We start from the raw sequence: 20,995 nt of genomic DNA on the forward strand, positions 1-20,995 counted from the left end.
TCATTATTTAACAGTAGAAACCAGGGGCCATTCTAGGGGGGTCTGTGCCAGTGTTAGAGATTAAAACATTTGAGTTCAGTTTAAAGTCACGGTGCAAAAAAACATAAAATACCATGATTGGCATTTGATTGTTTGGTTCAAATATTATTAAATTACTTTATAACAAACTGAAAATGATGTTCACTTTGGCTCAGCACAGTTTCTGCTGCAACACTATCACAAATGGTATTTTCATAGACTCTTCAATAGACCCTGTTGGCCCCCCCCCTAGAACCCCCAATGGGCAGTGGTGTATTGTAATTAAGTACTGTACTTAAGTAAAAAATGGAGGTACTTGTACTTTACTTGAGTATTTTCACATTATGCTACTTTTACTCCACTACATGTAGTAGGCAAATGTTGTGCTCTTTACTCCAATACATTTATTTTAGATATTTAGTTGAATACAAAATATAAATTGACACACATTATCATATATTATTATAAGTTAAGGTAGTAGTGTATAAAGCAAGTCAAATAAACCTCTCATTTACCATGGTCAGCACTAAATGAATGCACCAACATTTTTCAAATAAAAAAATATCTGGTGTTTTGATGTTCCTTTCTGCATAACAACAGTTATTTTACTTTTGGTACTTAAAGTATTTCCTAATACATTATACTTTTGTACTTTTACGTAAGTACTATTTTGAATGCAGAGCTTTAACTTGTAACTGAGTATCTTTACATTGTAATGTTGCTCCAGAGAGGACTTCTTCCCCCTATGCCCATGGGACTATAGGCACTGTAATGCAAATCAAGTAAAATGAAACCTAATTTGCAGCTCCTCCATATTTCAATTAATTATTTTAAGACTAAGGGATGGTACACATGTTCCTATTGTTTTCAATGTCACTGCTCAGAAGGTGTGTTTAAATGTGAGAGAGACGCACCTATTTATCAAGAAGCGACAGCGGTACCCGAAGTTAAAACTATTCCAACTTTTGGAAGGCAGCACTTAGTAGCACTCGTCATGTGGAACTACCTTAACTTCCATTAATATCAGTCAAATATGGAGAAGTTGTTTAATTTAGTGAGGGTCTATTGTTACCCTGACTTTAACCAATGGCACCATACATGACAGAGGGATAGTGTTACAGCTATGCCGGTTGCATCATCTTAGAAAAAAGCAAATCATTATGCACCATACTCACTAAACAAATGAATTGTGTATCTATAATGATGTGTGTGTCCCGTTTTTCTGCTTCAGGTCGGAGCAGCACAGTGGCTGCTCTGGCCCGTCACTACGGAGTGACGAGCCTGAGAGTTGATGCCGTGGTGACAGCGGCGCTCCTGAACGGCACCTCTCCTGTTAGCTTGACCGCAAGACAACTCTACGATCAGGCTGCTGAAGATTATGCTTTGAAGAAGGCAGAGGAAGAGGGTAAGAAAGAGCGAAAGAGTATTTGTTTTATGAAATGGCAGTAGTCTAGAGATAATTCAGGCAGGCATTTCAAGATTACGAAGTAAAACACTTTTCACTTTTATTTATTTGTTTGTTTCTTTATTATCTTCATTGATTATTTTTTTTCATACAAACATTGACAGCAATGATAAAGTGGTTTGGAGACAGTAACAGAAACAGCCAGCTTGGTAAAAAACATAAAAACATCACGCTTTACAATAAAAAAAAAAAGATGTAAGCAATTAAAATGTAAATAAGAAAAAGGATCTAAGTTTACGATACCTGGGAATTGATTTTAGTTTGCAAAAGCCCCCCCACATCTTTATAAATTGCTTGGAAGAGCTTTTCAATGTTGAGCTGCATTTCATGTACAAGATCTACAAATATAGTGATTATTTATTCCTTTGATAGATAAGTGGCTTGTGATGGACAGTTAAGTAATTATTTTCCATACTGCCAAGCCTTTAATCACAAACCGCTTCACATGATGGCTCAGGAGTCAACAGTAGAAGACGTGCATGCACTAATCAGCATTGTGCTTGTAATCAGGCATTACAAACCTTCTATCATCACACAAGATAGGCTAGGTATTCTGTCTAGATTTGCCAAATGAAAGTGAAAATAAATATTAACATCTGCCTCTCTGCTTCTGTCTGCAGCACATCTCCAAGCCCCTGTCCCAGATCCACATTCAGCTCCAGCTTCTCTTGATACTGGGGACGTTGTTGGAAAACACAGCAAGGACAGCTGCAGTAAAAATGACTCAAGTGCTCCTCAGGAAGCTGAAAACCCCCACTTGGCCCTTTGTCTGGTACATTTTCTTAAATTCTCTGCTGTGTTATGTTCGGTTTAACTGTTGTAGTCCTGGTTTGGGAATTTTAAAAGCATTGTGAAAATGTTTTACTCTGTGAAGTGAGGGAATTAAACCTACAGCACATATCTTTATCTGTGCAAGCTATTTTAAATCCAGGTACAAAAGTATTATCATTTGTAAAAAGGTAATTTAACAAATGATGTTGTGTGGTTTTTCAGGGGGGGGATGTGACCACACTCAGCAATCTCCTGCCTGAACAGCTGCTGATTGATGTCCTTGCAGAAAGATTTCAGGTACATTTTTAAAACATGCTACATACATACATACATACATACATACATACATACATACATACATACATACATACATACATACATACAGTACATACAGTACATACAGTACGTACATACATATATACATACATACATACAGTACATACAGTACATACATACATATATACATACAGTACATACAGTACATACAGTACATACATACATACAGTACGTACATACATACATACATACATACATACAGTACATACAGTACATACAGTACATACAGTACATACAGTACATACAGTACATACATACATACAGTACGTACATACATATATACATACAGTACATACAGTACGTACATACATACAGTACATACAGTACATACAGTACGTACATATATACATACATACATACAGTACAGTACATACATACCGTAATTTCCGGACTATTAAGCGCACCTGAATATAAGCCACACCCACTGAATTAAAAATATATGTAATTTGTACATCAATAAGCCGCACATGTCTATAAGCCGCAGGTGCCTACCGGTACATTGAAACAAATGAACTTTACACAGGCTTTAACGAAACACGGCTTGGAACAAAAATAAATAGGCCTTTAAACGAAACAAGGTATATCATACTCTCAATTCCCATTTAAGATGGTTGACAAATCCTTTTGATACTTGGATGTGGTCACGAGTAGATCTATCCAAGACTTGTTTGAATTGAACTTTAAACCTATTTGAGCGTACAGTAATGATTTTGGTCGGTTGTCACATCTCCCTTATCCCTGGCAGGGACGGTCAATGCTGTTAAAATGAATATTCTCCCCAATTTCGTTGTTCTTTTCTTTTCTTTTTTACACGGCTTGTAACAAAAATAAATAGGCTTTAACGAAACACGCTTGTATCAAAAATAAGAAAAATAGCAGTAAACAGTAGCCTACCAAGAAAGTCATTGGTCACTATCTTCCTCCTCCTGTGCACTGAAACCACTGAAGTCATCTCCTTCGGTGTCGGAGTTGAATAGCGTCAGAATTGCTTCATCCGATGTTGGATCGTCTTCATTGTCGCTCTCGTCACTTTCATCCGGAGGCAAATTCCCCGCTGAGCTCATGCTGCCTCTTCAACACGCAGCAGTCCAGCCTTTCGAAACCCGTTGATGATAGTGGATTTTTTGATAATGCTCCACGCTGTCAGGACCCACTGGCAGACTTGACCATAAGTTGCTCTTCGCATGCGGCCCGTTTTAGTGAAGGATTTCTCCCCACTTGTCATCCAAGCGTCCCTCTGAACACAGAGCGCCACCTTAATGAACGATTTATACTGATGTCGAGTGGCTGCAAATACTTTGTTGTGCCCCCAGGAATCACAGCTGGAATTGAGTTTGTCCTCTTGAGGGCTTCTTTCACAGAATCTGTTATGTGGGCCCTCATGCTGTCCAACAAGAGCAAAGCCTTGTTCTTGTGAAAGAATCCTCCCGGTCGCTTGCCGTAACACTCCGTATGCCATTCATGCATTAGGCCTTCCGTCATCCATCCTTTCTTGTTGACTTTCACAACAATTCCTCCCGAGAATTTTTCTTTTGCCATCGTCATGCGTTTAAAAATCAACATAGGTGGAAGCTTTTCTCCCGATGCTGTGCAGCTCAGAACACAGGTGAAGTGCGTTTTTTCATGCCCAGTTGTTTTCAGCGTGACTGATGATTCGCCTTTCCTGTTGACAGTCCGAGTGAGAGGCAGGTCAAACGTCAGAGGAACTTCATCCATATTTATGATGTCGTGCGGGCCGATGGAATGCTCCGCTATCTTTGCATCAGTGAATTTGCGGAAGTTTGAAACTTTTTCCTCGTAGTCGGGAGGGAGCTGCTGACACAGACTCGTTTGTACCCTGATGGACAGGCCTTTACGTCTCGTAAATCTTAGACACCACGATGGTCCACCTCGAAAATCCTCAAACTTCATTGCGGTGGCAATTGTTTTGGCTTTCAGTCGGATCTGCACAGTTGAAACACCTCGGCCGTCTGCTCTCTGTGTGTTGATCCAGTCTTCAAGCTCATTTTCTAGTTCGGGCCATCTGCTTTTCTTCCCTCTGAAAGCTTTTGTTGTGTTTTTGCACTGAGTTAGTTCCTCACGCTGCTGTTTCCAACGTCTTATCATCGACTCATTAAGGCCAAGCTCCCGTGCAGCAGCTCTATTTCCTTTTCCAACTGCCAGATCGATCGCCTTCAACTTGAAAGCTGCATCATATGCATTTCTCGTGTCTTTGCCATGATGAGGGTGACAAAATGACTACCGTAATCAGAATGATGGGAAGCTTGAGCACGCTCGATTTACGTCACATTATGTGACGGTGCTCAGTTTTTTCTCTATTTTGTTTCAAAATCCCATTTTGGCGGCATGAAGCTTGTGAAAGCGGGAAAAATCCATAAATTAGCCGCGTCATTGTATAAGCCGCGAGGTTCAAAGCGTGGGGAAAAACTAGCGGCTTATAGTCCCGAAATTACGGTACATACATACAGTACAGTATATACAGTACAGTACATACAATACAGTACATACAGTACATATATACATACATAAATACAGTACAGTACATACATAAATATACACACACACACACACACATACTACTTTAAAGCTAATGTGTGTCTCTGTAGTCAGCTTAAAAAGCCGGAATTGTTTGACGAGCAATTTAATAGGCTGTATTAAGATTTTTAAGTTTCAGAAAATGTATAAAGAAAAAGTAGTAATGAAGTAGACTTTTGATTGTGTTCTGGTTTTGTGTTTCTGTATGTATTTGGAAGAAACTGTGACTGACAGAATATTGCTGTTTTATTTTACTTTTTTTTGGGGTATTTCATTTTTGTAAAAAAAAAATCCACCATGTCCTGTAAAATGTGTGTTAAGTGTACACGTTTTGTTTTAAATAACTGCCATGTGTGGAATAAACAAATAAACATAAAAAATGTTCACAGCTATTTCTAAAAATATCCGGCAGGCAGGGTTTTATTTGTGTTTGCCTTGTGTACTCTCATGTTTGTTGTCTTTGTCTTCTCATTGTCAATGCTGCTGGCGCTGCCGTGGTGATAACAGCTGAGCGATTGTCACCGTGGCATCGTAATGGACGGCCTGGAGTCTGTGTACACTCAGTCAGCAGCCAGCACGCTGCAGGTTGTTCTCAAGGCCCTCAATAACCGCAAACACATCTACGCAGTCAACTTGTCTGACTCCTACGCTGCCCTGAAGGCACGGGAGAGAGCACAGAGAGAAGCTGAGGGTAACAAAGATGCAGAAATTATTTTGCCGAAAGTTATTGTGTTGTTATTTCAATTTGTGTGTGGCTCTGTAAAGTAAGTGTGTGTGTGTGTGTGTGTGTGTGTGTGTGTGTGTGTGTGTGTGTGTGTGTGTGTGTGTGTGTGTGTGTGTGTGTGTGTGTGTGTGTGTGTGTGTGTGTGTGTGTGTGTGTGTGTGTGTGTGTGTGTGTGTGTGTGTGTGTGTGTGTGTGTCCTTCAGAGGCTCTGCAGAAAGAGAAGGCTGACAGGGAGGAGCAGTGGCTGCAGGAGCTGGATGAGGAGGAGTATGATGCTCTGCCAGAGGAGGACAAGGAGCGCATTGTCCAGCAACACATTGAGAAGCGCAGACAGCAGAAACTCAGGTGCTGATTGGAAGATAGCCCAACACATAAAGCGGTGCAGTGATGACGTATCTATGTAGTCCGAGCTGGAAAAAAGCATGGCAAGAAAGCGATATGATATTTTCGTAAAGTTTTGAACGACTAAGTAAGATCTATGGCATCTTTATGATACTTATGTGACTTTAAAGGTAACGGTACGAGAAAGAAAATACTACATTTTTATAGAGAAATGTAATGTTTTTGTCTTGACAATATATATCTGCTGTTGTAAAATAAAAAAACTCCCCAATTTTAAAAAAACATTAAGCTAAAGGCGGCCAAAGTTTAGCTTGATGGCCTTTAGTAGCCTTATAGTCACTTGTGAGCAACTGATGTTTTTATGACAGACAGTGATGCTTTTGGACATTCACCAGTGGGGTATTTACTGACGTATTTTATGTCGTAAAAAAACCCTGAAAAACTCTAAGGTTTGTAAAAACCACAGGCCTTATAGACATAGCAAGGCAAGGCAACTTTATTTATATAGCACCTTTCAACACAAGGCAATTCAAAGTGCTTTACAAAAATGAAAGCCATTAAGAGCATTAAGAAAAAAAGTGGCATTGAAAAGCAGTCATTAAAAAGCAAAGATGATAAAATAAACATAATAGGTATAATTTACATGAATAAAAGTTACAATGCATTGAGAGATATTAAACTGTTCAGTGCCTTTAGTAGATGCAGCTTTTACTAACTAGTCAGAATCATACCATGAATGTGTCTTTTTGTGCCTGTCTGTAAGGGAGCTGGAGCGTATACTGAAGGAGCAGGAGGAGCAGAGGCAACAGGAGGAAATAAAAAGGTTGAGAGAAGAAGAGTTGAAGAAGAAGAGCAAAAAGGGTGCAAAGAAGGATCCTAAAGAAGTGTCGAGGAAGAAGAGCTTGCTGGAGGGAAAGCAGGTCTGTATATGTGTTACATATCATCACTCCTCACAGAATATAAACTACCACTCGCTCATCATTACAATCCTTTGTTTCATTTCCTCTCCAGTCAGCAGATGGATTGAATGGGCGCGGAATCTCTCCCACTAACAACTCTAAAGAATCACTGGTGGATGCAAGAGAGCAGCAAAATCTAAATGAAGGTAAAGCAACTACAAAGGATACCACTTTTGTTTGATGCTAGATATTTTTATTGTTTAATATCTGCATCTGGTATCGCTGATATATGGTCCTTTTCTCTACTACAGTACAACCAAGCAAAGAAGCGGATGATTTACAAAAGCAGACAGAAGAAGCCAAAGCATTACGCACAGAGTCCCCCCAACCCACAGAGAAAATGGAGGGAGAAAAGGTACTTCTCAGTAAATTTAACCCACACTGTATCTTATTTTAGGTTATCTAATCAGTACAGGATGTTAAGAGTCAAGAGTAAGACTATATTTGTATTTACAGTCTAATGACATTCAATCATGATCGTTTGCATTTAAGCCCACATTAAGTACTGTTTGTGATTGGATCTCAGAGTGCAGACGCTGCAGAGATGAAGAGCCTGAGAGAAGAAAAAGAGTTGAAGAAAAGTAAAAAGGTGACAGAGCGAGATAATAAAGAAGTGCCGGGGAAAACGGGCGTGCCTGGTGGAAAAGAGGTTTGTACACACACCAGTAATTTAACTGTTAACGCCTAAACCAGATTCCACAAAATCCCTTTCGCTGTTTTTCCATTAGTGAGTATTTTATTCATTTTTTTTCCCAGTCAAACCTGTTGGATGTCCGTTCGACGTCTAAAGAGTCGCTGGTGGACGCGAGAGAGCAACATCCTGTAAATGAAAGTGCAACCAAATGTAAGGAATCCAGAAAGCTCACAATAAGCAAACATAAAAGCACAAGCTGTACTCCTGATAGTCTGCTGTCTAACTAATGAGTAAGAATAACTCGGATCCTGCTCACCCTGTCGGGGGTTCTTTTCTCATTAAAGTCCAGCCTCACTGAAACAGTAACCTGCTTATTATAAAATAAACTGACAATTTTACTCACAAATGCTACCGATAAGAAAAAAGTATCTTTCCTTTTTTTATTTGATTTATTAGTATTTGCCGTATTGCTACCGAAGGAAAACAATATTTGCATTTTATTAAATTATTCACAAAGCATACATAACAAAATAAACACATCTAGGTCCCTGAATTAACTACATAACAGTTGAAAAATCCGAGATAAAATAACAGTGATAATAATAATACAAATAAAAGAACGGAAACAATGTCTATCCTATCAAACTTCATTATAGTATGCTCTCCACAAATATAAAAAGCAGTATTTGAAAAGTTTTTCATGGTGTTTTCTGATGTTAAATTGACCAGAATTATTTTTTAGATTGATATGGCTGCACATCATTCTAAGTTCAAATCAGCTTTGGCAACAGTGTGCGGTAAAGAAATAACAGACCTCTTAATGTCTAAATTGACCAATCAGAATCAAGTATTCAAGCCGTGCTACAATGATTGATAACTGCTTCAGTACAGTAATAACGGCATGCAGATTAATACAAATTGTTAACATCACACAGCCAAAACTGCTTATAGCCAAGATTGTAACTAATAATTATTGCATCTTATCATATGTTTGTATTATAATACTTTGCTAATACTAGTGCATCAAAGCAAAGAGGCTGATCCTTCACCCAAGAAGACAGAAGAAGCCAAGCGACTACAAGCAGAGGATCCTAAACCTGCGGACAAGCCCAAGGGAGAAACAGTGAGTTTATAACCTTCTGTTTAGTGAAACACAGCAATAATGAGCAGAAGTGGAAGAAGTATTGAGATGTTGTGCTTAAGTGAATTTATTAATACCAGTGCTCTGTTACAAGTAAAAGTCCTTGATTTACAATGTGACTTAAGTAAAGTTTAAATGTTTTAGCAACAAAATATACAAAGTGCAAACATGTAAGTATATAAATGCCATAAATCATTTTAAATGTTGTTGATGTATTAGTAATACCCGTGGTATTTCTACTCTCCTCCCTATCCAGTCATTGGAGGATAAGCTGCAGTCTCAGTTCAGTGCGTATGAGAAGATCCAGGAACAGGTGCAGCACATCCTGCAGCACTGGGACCGAGCACAGGGCTTGTTGCTGCTCCCGCTCCCCGCTGAAGAAGCCCCCCCGGGGTCAGAGGAAGCCACAGCAGAGAAACATGTGAGATTTCAGACTGTCAGTTTTAGTTTTCTCTATAACAGAGTTCTGCAGTCAATACATATTTTTGTATGTTGACCCAGAAGTTAACATCGGAAGGGCTCGACTAAAAGCAGAAGGATTTTTGAAAATACTGCAAAATAATTTGCTCTTTTGTTCAGCAGAATAATTTCCACATAGTACCACCACATGCAGTTGGCAGAAGTAAATAGCTAATGTTTGCTTTAAACGAGCTACATCACAATTGCATTGCCGCGTTTGAGTCTCATTTAGCCGCTTGTTATTTGCTGATGTATTTTATGTGAGAGGACAAAACGTAAAATACCTTAAGTTTGTGTTAACCGCAAATGAGGAAGGAAGCGATAAGGTGCTAACTAATTTCCACATTCCTTCACCACTCTTTAACTCAAACTTCCAACAAAAAGGTATCTTCCTTTTTCAGAAAAAAATTATCCAAACATCAACATTTTTCTTTATGAACTGGGCATTTCTTGTGAGTCTTAATTTAAATAGTATTCACCTCCATGCATGATTAAAAACTCTAGCATATGTCACAAAACACCCTCTGGTTATCACCCTGCACCGGGTGCATCGGCTGCATCTCCCTTTCTTTGTCGTAGTTTGCATCATATTCCGCTAAAAAGTGCACTCGGGAGGTGTAACGTAGGCAACAGGGATGGTGACAGGTTGGTGAGCCATTCCCATGTGTGTTATCTGATTGACATCTCACACAGAGAATGGTGATAAACCGCTCTCTTGCTTTCTACAGACCCACTGGTTAAAAGCCAAGTTTCAGGAGGGTATCTATCAATCCAATGTGGGACAGGGGATTCAAATGTTGTGCAGGACACCTGGTCACTCTTTCCCCCATGTGTGCACAGACCCCTGTTGGCAGGAGGAACAAGAAGGCCAACAGCAAGATCATGTCTCCTATACTGAGTCAGATAGCAGCAGCTGAAGCAGACAAGGTGTTACCCCAGGATGTCATCCCTCACATCGTGCTGAATGTAACGGGGGGAAACTCTCCGAGTGCCACTGAGCTGCTCGAAGGCAGCCCCCTGCCTCCACTGGTCGAGGTAGTTTCCTCTTTCTGTTATAGTATAAGTTACAGTTTGTTTTTATTACTTTACCTAATCTTTTTGCTTCCTTTTGGATTGGTTAGGTTTTGGATGATCTTGGGTTAGGACCCAGCGGCCCACCCATCCCTCCCCCCACCACTTTCTGTATGATTCCTTTTCCCAAAAACAGGGAGAAATTTCTCAGTAAACTCCCCTGCAGCTGTTTCACCTTCCTGGTTCCCTCAGGGCAGGAGGAACAGGGCGAGGAGAAGGAAGATTTACAAGCTTCAGTTGTAAAGGTAACGATAAATATAAACCACATGAATATACAAGCAAACTGCAAAATTAATCATTTGGAGGTGTCAATCTTGTCCGAAACACACGTCCTTTTATGGCAAGAAGAAGCAAGATTTACAGGAATTGTAAAAAAAAAAATAATAAGGCTGTGAATTTCCTTGCTATGAATATACAAGCTACCAATCATCTTTATAAATGTCACACAGGTTTATGATACAAACTCATAACAGTCAATAAATCAAAAGTAAAAAAAAACACAATATATTCAGAAAGTAATTTTTTTGTGCACTTTAAAGGAAGAGGCAACACTTTCCAAAAGTCGCAGCAAGGGAAGCACTAAGGAGAGCACAGTATCAAAGGACAAAAAGAACAGAGACAGTCAGAAGAGCAAGAGACAATCTTCAGCCAAGACAAAAGCAAAGGTCATGGACAGCCCTCGCACATCTGCACGCATCTCCTCCACACAGGAATGCACTGAAGAAGACCAACACCAAGGAAACTTAGAGCTGAAACGCAGCCAGAGGCAAGGGGAAACACACACAGACTCTCTGAAAGAACACATTCTGACTTTGTTCTTTTCACTAACTGTTTGTTTGTTTTTGTGTGTAGCCTGACAAATTTCCGCTGGGTTCTACCAGCGAACAGTGAAGTGGTTCTGAAGATCTGGTTTTATTCAGAATCCCCGGGGACATTTGAACAGACCTTCAACTTTGAGCTCCTGGGGACCCAGAGACTCTACCAGCTCTTCTGCAGGGGAATTTGCACCTATCCTTCCATCTGCAAAGACCACAAGTCAGTCAGCAGTGTTTAATAACTTCATGCAGTAATACACATGGGGAGAGAAAAGAGGGGTTATTACATTTAAAAAGATTCTACAAATACATACTGTATTGAGTTATAAGAATGTTTAATAACTAGAACAGCATGAACAGATGTGTTTACATGCTCCTCGGACGTTCCCCAGGACACATAGACACTACAAAAAAATATATATATATTTTATGGCATTTTACGGCTTGTGTTGACTAATTTTTCGGACAAAAAATGCAGCACAAATGCTCTGTTTTGCAAGGTAAGACATTTATTTATTTAGTTGGTAGGGACAGTGCTCATTGATTAACAGACAAATTGCTGTAAATAAGCCAGAGTTAGCTGCTATGCTAATTTCTATCTGTTGTCCCTAGCCAGATCTTAAAAGGCACCCTAAGATATAAAATTACATAAACTGATAACAAATAAAAAGTAAATAATTAAAAAGACATAACCACACCCTCAAACAGACACAGACAATGCACGCCTCTCACTACACCCTCCACATAAAAGTTACAGCATACAGGAGGTTACAGTATGAATAAACAAAGGGGAGAAAGAGAAGAATAACATTACATGGCTTTAAGCATTTGGTATGTGGTTACAGATATGATGTTCTCTAATCCAACATTTGAGTTTGATTTTGAAAGTTCAAGGGTGTTACACTCTCTTAATTCATTAGGCAGACCATTCCAATAATTGGTGGCTCTAATTGAGAAGGCTGTGTGTCCAAACTTGCTTTGTCCGTACTGCACTACGCAGGCCCCTCTTGCGGTTGATCTCGTTACTCTTTTGACACTATCTTTCTGTTTCATGAATTGGTGCAGTGGGGGTGGAGCAAGCCCATGAAGTACCTTAAAGATGAGACAGGCATCAGAGAATTGTATAAAGTTTTCAAAGTTAAACAAGTTATGCTTTTTCACTATAAACAATGGTGATAACTATTTGCCTTACGGTCCAGTGTTTTTAGTGCTTGCTTATAGAGAGATTCAATTGGTTGCAAAGTTGTTTTATTGGCTTGCGACCAGCTAGTTAAGCAGTGAGAAAAATAAGAGAAGAGCTTTGCATGCAAGAAGAGCTTTGCAGCCTTCATTGGCAGGTATGGTCTTATGTGCCTAAAATTTGCCAGGTTAAATTTGGCAGTTTTGGCCACCTTTTTTGCATGCTTTTGAAATGAGAGTTGTGAGTGTAGGATGATTCCTAAATATTTAAAGTCAGGCACCACTCTGATCTTCTATTGTTTAAATAGGACAGCAGGGTTATGAGACACAGTAGATTGTTTTGAAAAATACATACAAACAGTTTTGCTTATGTTCAGGTGTAAGCATGAATTGGTTAGCCAGTTGGATACATGGCCCATGGCTTCAGTCAGTTGGGGTGCGGCTTGTTGTTTATTTTTAGCATGCACATAGAGGACAGTGTCATCTGCATACATTTGTATGTGCACTGATGGACAGACTGTGGGCAGGTCATTGATGTATAGACTGAACAAAAGAGGGCCAAGTATAGATCCTTGAGGGACACCTATTTTACAGCTTAGGTATGTAGACCGAGTGTTATTGATGCATGTACTTTGCTTTCAGTCAGTTAAATACGATTTCATCCATTTGATGGCATCCCCAGAGAAATTAAAGTAAGAAAGTTTTGACAAAAGAACTTCATGATTGGCAGTGTCAAAGGCCTTCTTTAAGTCTAAAAATACTGCACCCACAATGCCCCCTTTATCTAGTCATCTAGTCATTATCACAAATGAGCTTTATTATCATTAAACCTCATTTGTGTTCCTTCCCTTGGTTTGGATGTCTTCTGAAATGTAGAAGAAAAAATGTGGCCATTAGTTTCATTAAACAGAAAAAAACTAAACCTCACCTGAAAAATACAGCATTTATGATGTTATACTTTTAAAGAACACGTTATAATTGATTTTAGGAATTGTCATTTCTGTTGGACTTACAGTTATCATTTTTCCCTAGGACTCTTTTTGCTTTCAGTAAGAAGGTACCAAAAAAGGAGGAGGGGCTCCAGAAGACTTATGCAATCAAACCTGGGTGCTTTGAGTTTGGACCGTTACTCTGTGGAAAGAGCAGAGACAGGTGAGGGGTAGAAGGATGGTTCAATGTTCGTATCAGTCTTTGAATTCATACTATCATGTGTAAATGTGTCTCTGTTTCTAGATACAAGGAAAACAGGTACCCCGAGAACAAAGAGAGACTGCTGATTCATAACCCTTCAGGCCTGGAAGCTGAGGTCCTGTTCAGTTTCCAGCATGACACCCAGGCTACCACATATCTGCTGGACCCCCCCACCATGACTCTCAAACCTGACCAGAAACAGGTACTATGCAGATCTTACTTCTTTCAGATATGTTACCAAAAAAAAGAGTCATATTGACAGTATTTTTTTTTTGTTGTGGAAATATGATTTTTGTCTTGCTAGGAGTTGACAGTGTGGGCCTACCCAACAAAACTTGGACGAATGAAGGACAGTATTATTTGCCAAATCAAAGACAATCCAGAGCCTGTCATCATCAACATCTCCTGCTGGGGCGTGCGGCCTGAGCTGGAGCTGGAAAGCAAGCATTTACACTTTAACAGGACTATGCTGAACAGGTAACAAAATATAGTTCAGCGGAGATGGATTCCACAAGTAATTTTCATAGCATAATATATATATTTTTTGCACAATTGCCTCCCAGTGCAATGTATGGCAAAATGCACTTTAGGCATGAATGTAAAAGAGAACTAGAAACAACATAAGGATGGGCCCGTTCATTCCTCAGAGAGAGTTGCTCAGTAGTGCATGAAGCTAAAATGGAGCGACTGTTGATAGAAAAAAGTACTCGTATCTGGGCCCATGGAGCACTATAGTTTTGATGATTTCAATAAGGGCTATACAAATGTTTGTTTGGGTAGTTTATTTAGCAAAAGAACAAAGTATACGCTGATTTAAAGATGTTTCTTTTCTAAATGAAGTCAATGGGAAAACGTTTTTCTTGCCAAACGACGTCACGCATTAGAACCTAAGTGTAGTACCACCGTTTGGCCACTGCAAACATTTGCTTTGATGGCTGGCGCTCTTCTTGGGGCTTGACCATGAGTACCCACATGGGACACTCATAACAAAATTTAAAAAGTTGACACTTCTCACGCGTAACACACGCCTTCTTGGCTACATAACGGAAGTTATTCGACAAGCCTTTATTGCGATTGCTAGGGTGAACACAGCAAATAATATAATACAAATAAATATTATACCTGTTTTTATTTTTATTATTATTTAAGTAAAGTACCACTTTACTGTTGTCGAAAATAAGTCACCATTAATTGAGCAGGTAATGAGATTAGGTACCGCAAACGATATTTGCCAGCTAGCTAGATCGTCTCTTCCTGTGAGGGCACAGCAGGCATGTGCAATTTGAGTCAAAGCAACTGTACATTACAAAAGAATGAAACAGTCCACAACATGGCAGTGTACTAAAATAAGTATCTGAATGAAGACAGAGCATAATTCTTAAACTAGGGTGACCAGACGTCCTCTTTTGCCCGGACATGTCCTCTTTTTGAAACCTAAAAATGCGTCCGGGCGGAATTTCAAAATCGTCCGGGATTTTGTTATTCTAGCCTCAAACGTGTTTACAGCGAATTTGCATTGCTCTCTCTTTCATTCACATACTAGTCTAGGGTGACCAGACGTCCTCTTTTGCCCGGACATGTCCTCTTTTTGAAACCTAAAATTGTGTCCGGGCGGAATTTCAAAATCGTCCGCTGAAGTGTCCTCTTTTTCACAAACTCAAATCTGGTCACCCTACTTAAACCAACCTGTTTATCCCAAGGCCACAGGAAGTGCTCTGGACTCTAAAGAAAATATGTGTAGTGGCCAAATGGCGGTACTCCAAATTCCCTATTAGTCCATGATGTCTGCGGTCCCAGAAGGACTTCTTCCCATTGACTTACTTGGGGAAAGAGATGTCTGTAGACCAGCGGATACTTTTTTTAAACAAAATAATCAACCCAGTATGAACCCTTTTGCAGCCCTTATTTAAACATTGGGTTGTAAAATGCACTAAAAACTAAATCCAGATTTATTTTCTCTCCTTTCATTCTACTGAACCGAGAGCGGGAGATCAGGGTCGGGCTTAAGGGGAAACTCAACTGCACGTATCTATGGCACCACATACGGGTATTTCTGCTCTGACAGCCAAGCATGATGGGTACTTTGTTATGTTTTGCTCTCGAGAATCTCAGGCCATTTTCTCTTCATACTCCAATGAGCAGCTCTCATAGGAATGAACAAGGCCCCGCCTCCAACGCTGTATCCAGTACTTATTATACATCCATGGTTTATCCATCTGTCCCTTTTCTTTCTGTTAACCAACCTTCTTCCGCCCTTCTCTCTAGGCCTGAGAGCTGCAGTGTGACGCTGCGTAATAAGACGGCCCTGCCGGTGTGTTGGAGGTTGCAGGGTGTGGAAGAGTTGGGTGATGAGTTCAGTGTGCCACAGGATCAAGGCGTCATCTCACCTCACTCCTCTTTCCTCCTGAGCTTGCACTTCAGGGCCAAGAGGCCACTCCAGATTAAGAAGATCTTGCGTCTGGAGGTAGTACAATACAATATGAAATTAAACTAGACTCAATTTGCAATTTAGGAAAGCACCTTCAAATGTCAAAGATGTCTGTCTGTTTTGTTTCAGGTATCAGATGTGGAGAAGATTTTAGGCATCGTACAAGCAGAAAACCTCCAGGTCACAGCTGAAGCCTATGATATCGCTCTGGAAATCACACCAGGTACAAACTGCTAGAACTGACAAACATTTCATGTACAGGTTAAACTCAGCGTGTGCTTTTTTTAAATTGCACAGATTTGAATTATAAAGAGGCATGTGCAATTTAGACAATTTTACCCAGAACGTTTTTGCAGCACTGATGTAGTAACAACTAAACAACTCTAAAGCCTGGGTCCATTTTTCATACTTTCAGTACGCCTGGTCTAAAAGATGTGTTTTCTTAGCAAGGACTTTACCCGAGCAATTTAGAAAGTGCAAAAACATTCAAATCTTCTTGTTGTAGAGATAACAAACTTTTTTTCTAGTAACAGTATTAATGAGGTTTGGACTTTCTTTAAATTACTGTCACAATAGGATAGCGTAAGCATCAGTAACCTCTCACAAAAGTCACTAAAAGTGAATTAAACATGATGAATAAAGATAACAGAACAAACAATATGTATACAATAATATGACACAAAATAGGAATGAGGCTTGGCTCAGCAGTGTTTGTTCATGCTACGTTGCTAACATGAGCATTGACACGGTAATACACACACTTTACTGAAGCTGCCAAAATATAAACTTGTCAAAACTGAACTCACTCATAATGTCACATAAACTTGATAAGGGGCGGTATAATCAAAAGAGTGTAAGAGATGTTTCTTCAACGTGTAGAAAATACTGCAAATCCCCAGATATGAGGGTGAAGACAAAAGCAATCGATCTCAGGATCCTAGATTAAAGTACAATACATTGTTTTCATACGAATGTAAATAAGTAAGAGCAAGAGGTCTCCTTAACATTTAAACCTATTTTAAACAGGTTAGAGAATTTTACTACATTTCCCACTTTTATGGTTTTAGTAAATCCTTTTATGTATAATTTAATATACAAATGTGTTATACTACTGTTGTTTCTGTGGCAGATGGCCATCTAGACTTTGGAACCATCAAAGTTTTTGAAGAGAGCAAAATGTCTCTCAAGATAAAAAACCAAGGGAAATATGAAACAGCGTACAAGTGAGTATAATGTGCTACTGTTCATGTGTATGATAAGAGGAAGTGTCAGTCCGAGTTCCATATTACTACATTTCATCTCACCATGAAACTAGTAAAGATGCTTATTTACATTCTTCTTTTCCCACAAGGTTAACACTTCTGCAGTCCGACCCAACCCTGCCAAACCTGGACTCCATCTTCACTTTCTCCCCTCGGAGTGGCACCCTAATGCCCCACGATAAGCCCACCATAGTGCAGGTCCTCTGCAAAGCCAATACAGAAATCTCTATGATAAAGGGGCCTATCCTGCTCTGCCAGGTCTGAGCTTTAATAAGAAGTCTCACTTTACACATTGAAGTATGATCTTGTAACCTAGCTTCTTTTGGACCACACCTCTTTTGATTTGACTACATGAGCCATGCTGTATTTCCTGTCTCTGACTCCTGCTAAGATTTGGGTTTCTTCTTCTACAGTTGATTGAACCATACATTGGGAATGGAGAAGAAGTCGCCACCATAACCATCAGAGTTTCAGTCAAGGCTGTCTTCTCCAGGTAAAGGCTTTATTCATTCTATTTTGAGTCATATTTATTAGTAATGAAGTATTCTTAGTATTTGTTATAAGTAAGTCAGAGAAAAGACTGCATCAACTACAAACAAACAATCAGATAATATCTTTTATTAAAAAGGTTACTTAACTTTAAACACATTTACTAGAACACATTTAAGGGTTAACTGAGATTATGAAAGCATACATTTGCGGGAAAAAAAAACATTTGAATCCCAAAAGAAAAGAAGAACATATTAAGGTCACACCTTGGGAACATCTGGGACTGCATACAAACACAAAAATGTTTACTTGTAACATTTAGAGATATGCAGTTACTTCTTATAGCATTCAATTAATGTCAGCTAGTAAGAGGAATTCAGATTTCTTTTCTAGTAAATGTACAACTACAACTGTTTTTGGAAGTGTACCGCTGTGTAATTGTTTTGTCCACATAAAAGACCCTAATGTGATGTCATACAGTTATTACATTTTTTGCCCTACATTGTGATTTATTTCTCAGCCGAAAAACACATTTTAAATCACTCTGTGGTTTTTTAGATACAAGATCACACCTGCATGTGACATCAACTTTGGTTCTCTGGTCTACGGCTACAAGATAAGTGAGAGCTTCATCATTGAGAACCACGGACCCTTTGAGATCCGATACACTGTGTGCCGCTTAATCACGGACGCCGTGTCACCGGGAAAGCAAGGGTACGAGGAGACAACGAACACAGACACATGTATACAAAGGCGCAAGGCATAACACTATTGCAGGAAAACTAAATTGGAACTATATTCTCTGATAAATGTAGTCTAAAAGGACAAATTGTAAAAGTACTAGCTCAGTGTTCTGTGTTTATTGATGAGATATGAACAAACTGATCTATTTGTGAAATCTTTTATTGGAGTGTAATGCAAAGATATCATTGAAGCATTATTGTGTTGCCAATCCATACAAATGTGGTGTATCCTTGACTGGAGGGAATGTGCTATTAATTCAAGAGATGTGGCGGTAAAACATATTAAAGTTGCCTACTGAGAAAGAAGGATGACAGAATGTCTTAAAACTATAATTTCTTTGTATGCATCTTTAATTCCTAGTAGTGTACAATAACAGGTACATTTGATATACATTTTGGGATCGAGGTACACTCTTTTTATACCCCAAAAAGACGTACACTAAACCAAATTTGCAAGCCATGAAAAGAAATAAAGAAAAGATAAAAATCAAAGAAAAACAGACAGATTATTACAGAATACAGTGACAGTGATTTTTATTTTTAACCGGCAGTCCTTTTCCAATATCATTTTTCCTAATGATGTTCAAAATAAATTGTGGTTTATGTCCCTGTGTATCTCAGGGGTCACTGTAAGAAGAGCCAATCAGAGAGAGCCACAGGTGCCAGTAGCAGATTGAGACGCGAGTCCATTCAGAGAGACTTGAGTATTACACAGGTGAGGAACCACAGGTAGTGCCTGCTAATTTATGGAGGTTTTGTTTTGTTTTATCATCTTCATTTCTTTCTAAAAAAATGTTCTCAAGATACAATATATTTTGACACTGATTTAAGGCGTTAGTACACCATATTTACAAAAAAGCATGTTCTGTCACTTGACCCTGGTCCTACGGCATCTAGACTGGCCAACAAACATACCAAAACCATGATCAAACAGTCATTATGACATGTTGTATTAGTTGATCACACATAGTGTTAGCTTCTCAACTGCTGGTTTCAAGTCCTTTCAGTACAGCATGTTATTTTGATTTGTTTACCTTATTCAGTGTCTCGTTGAACTGCAGTTGTACCGCAGTTCCCATGCCAACAGATGACATGATATTGACTTCTTCTTATATAGGAGTGGAAGAGACATTTATTTTACAGTAGCGTTCTAACTTGTCAAACACATGTGTAACCAGGCTGCTGTTCACCTAATTCGTTCCACCTACAGTATGCTTTGACATGTCAAAATAATCTAAATTTGATGATACCTTTCAAATTGTATGAATAAATAAAAAAAGTGCTCAGATGCTAACACGGCTTTGGAGGTTCAGGTTAGCAATGTTAATTCAGAAGTTAATGCAACTGTTGATGTTGATGTATCGGCCAAAATCATTAGCGAATCGTACACAGGGCAAGGATGCAAGTCCAGAAAATAATCTCTGTTTTGTTCACTCATTACCATGATCCAATACACAATGAAGTCAGTTTACTATTGATTCCTTTTTGATTGATAAGCATTTATTGTGGCTTTACTTTCTGACCTGAATCACCCTGGTAAAAAAACCATGTGCCTACTAGTGCTCTACTCCAACCACCAGCTGTCTCCATTACAATTACTCCAGGTGCCCTAATTACCCAGTGCCCAGACCTACCTTCAAAATAAAAGCATAAAAACTACTACAATAAATGTTTAACTATTCTGTGATATAAATCAAAATATAGCTCCAACAGTTGATTTGTGCAATGTTCATGTTCAAATAGCAGAAGAGCTATGTATGGACAGCAATGTATGACAAAGCAGACCCCTATAATCAATGCTAATGTCAGTGTTCTCTGATTTTGTGTCTCTCTAGAATCGCCTCACCATGGGGGTGTTCTCGGTGTCTCCCTGTCATGGCAGCTTGCACCCAGGGTCTCAGCAGGTGGTGAGAGTGGAATGTGTTTCTGATCAGCTTGGCAGCTGGAACCAGGGTTTGCTTATTGACATCAGTGACCGCGACCCCTTGGACCACCCTGATGGCATTCCTTACAAACTGCTGGCTGAGGTCTGCAAGCCAGGTGAGAGCTCTGTGGACTTAGCATTGACAGTGTTAACATTTAAAAAGTGCTACATCAAGGATAAAAGTGCGAGGTCATCTTCACAATCAGACTCCCTTATTTCCTTTTTTGTTTGTTTCCCAGGTATATCGTTAGACATGACTTCCATTTTCGAGGAGCACCATCTATGTACCAACAGCAGTCAGCTCTCCTCGCAGCAGTTCTGCAACGCTCAAGGGATTTACGTCCGGGATGAGAACAAGTTTATTTTCAACAAAGTCCTGGTCGGGCGAACTGCCAAGGCCCGCTTCAAACTGACCAACAACAGCAAGGTGCCCTGTGCGCTCAGCTTGGCTATCAAATATCCTGGTGCTAAGGTAAGGCATGTGAAACTCTGAGGGTAGATTGTATATA

At 39.4% G+C, this 20,995-nt stretch overlaps 1 protein-coding gene across 1 annotated transcript in view; it reads left to right on the top strand.

Moving 5' to 3' along the window:
• hydin (HYDIN axonemal central pair apparatus protein) overlaps positions 1-20,995 on the top strand; it is a 127,051-nt gene that overhangs the window by 83,420 nt on the left and 22,636 nt on the right. The window contains 27 exon segments of the mRNA XM_063907149.1: positions 1,250-1,423; positions 2,104-2,255; positions 2,477-2,551; positions 5,633-5,816; positions 6,053-6,194; positions 6,955-7,111; positions 7,203-7,296; positions 7,402-7,505; positions 7,677-7,799; positions 7,907-7,994; positions 8,804-8,907; positions 9,182-9,361; positions 10,225-10,435; positions 10,528-10,700; positions 10,995-11,221; positions 11,308-11,490; positions 13,482-13,601; positions 13,683-13,842; positions 13,945-14,117; positions 15,906-16,104; positions 16,198-16,288; positions 17,189-17,291; positions 17,420-17,588; positions 17,744-17,823; positions 18,378-18,562; positions 20,372-20,602; positions 20,726-20,958. Coding sequence (XP_063763219.1) covers positions 1,250-1,423; positions 2,104-2,255; positions 2,477-2,551; positions 5,633-5,816; positions 6,053-6,194; positions 6,955-7,111; positions 7,203-7,296; positions 7,402-7,505; positions 7,677-7,799; positions 7,907-7,994; positions 8,804-8,907; positions 9,182-9,361; positions 10,225-10,435; positions 10,528-10,700; positions 10,995-11,221; positions 11,308-11,490; positions 13,482-13,601; positions 13,683-13,842; positions 13,945-14,117; positions 15,906-16,104; positions 16,198-16,288; positions 17,189-17,291; positions 17,420-17,588; positions 17,744-17,823; positions 18,378-18,562; positions 20,372-20,602; positions 20,726-20,958 — 4,115 coding nt within the window.

This window comes from Eleginops maclovinus, chromosome 2, assembly GCF_036324505.1.
Source record: "Eleginops maclovinus isolate JMC-PN-2008 ecotype Puerto Natales chromosome 2, JC_Emac_rtc_rv5, whole genome shotgun sequence".
Taxonomy (NCBI): Eukaryota; Metazoa; Chordata; class Actinopteri; order Perciformes; family Eleginopidae; genus Eleginops; species Eleginops maclovinus.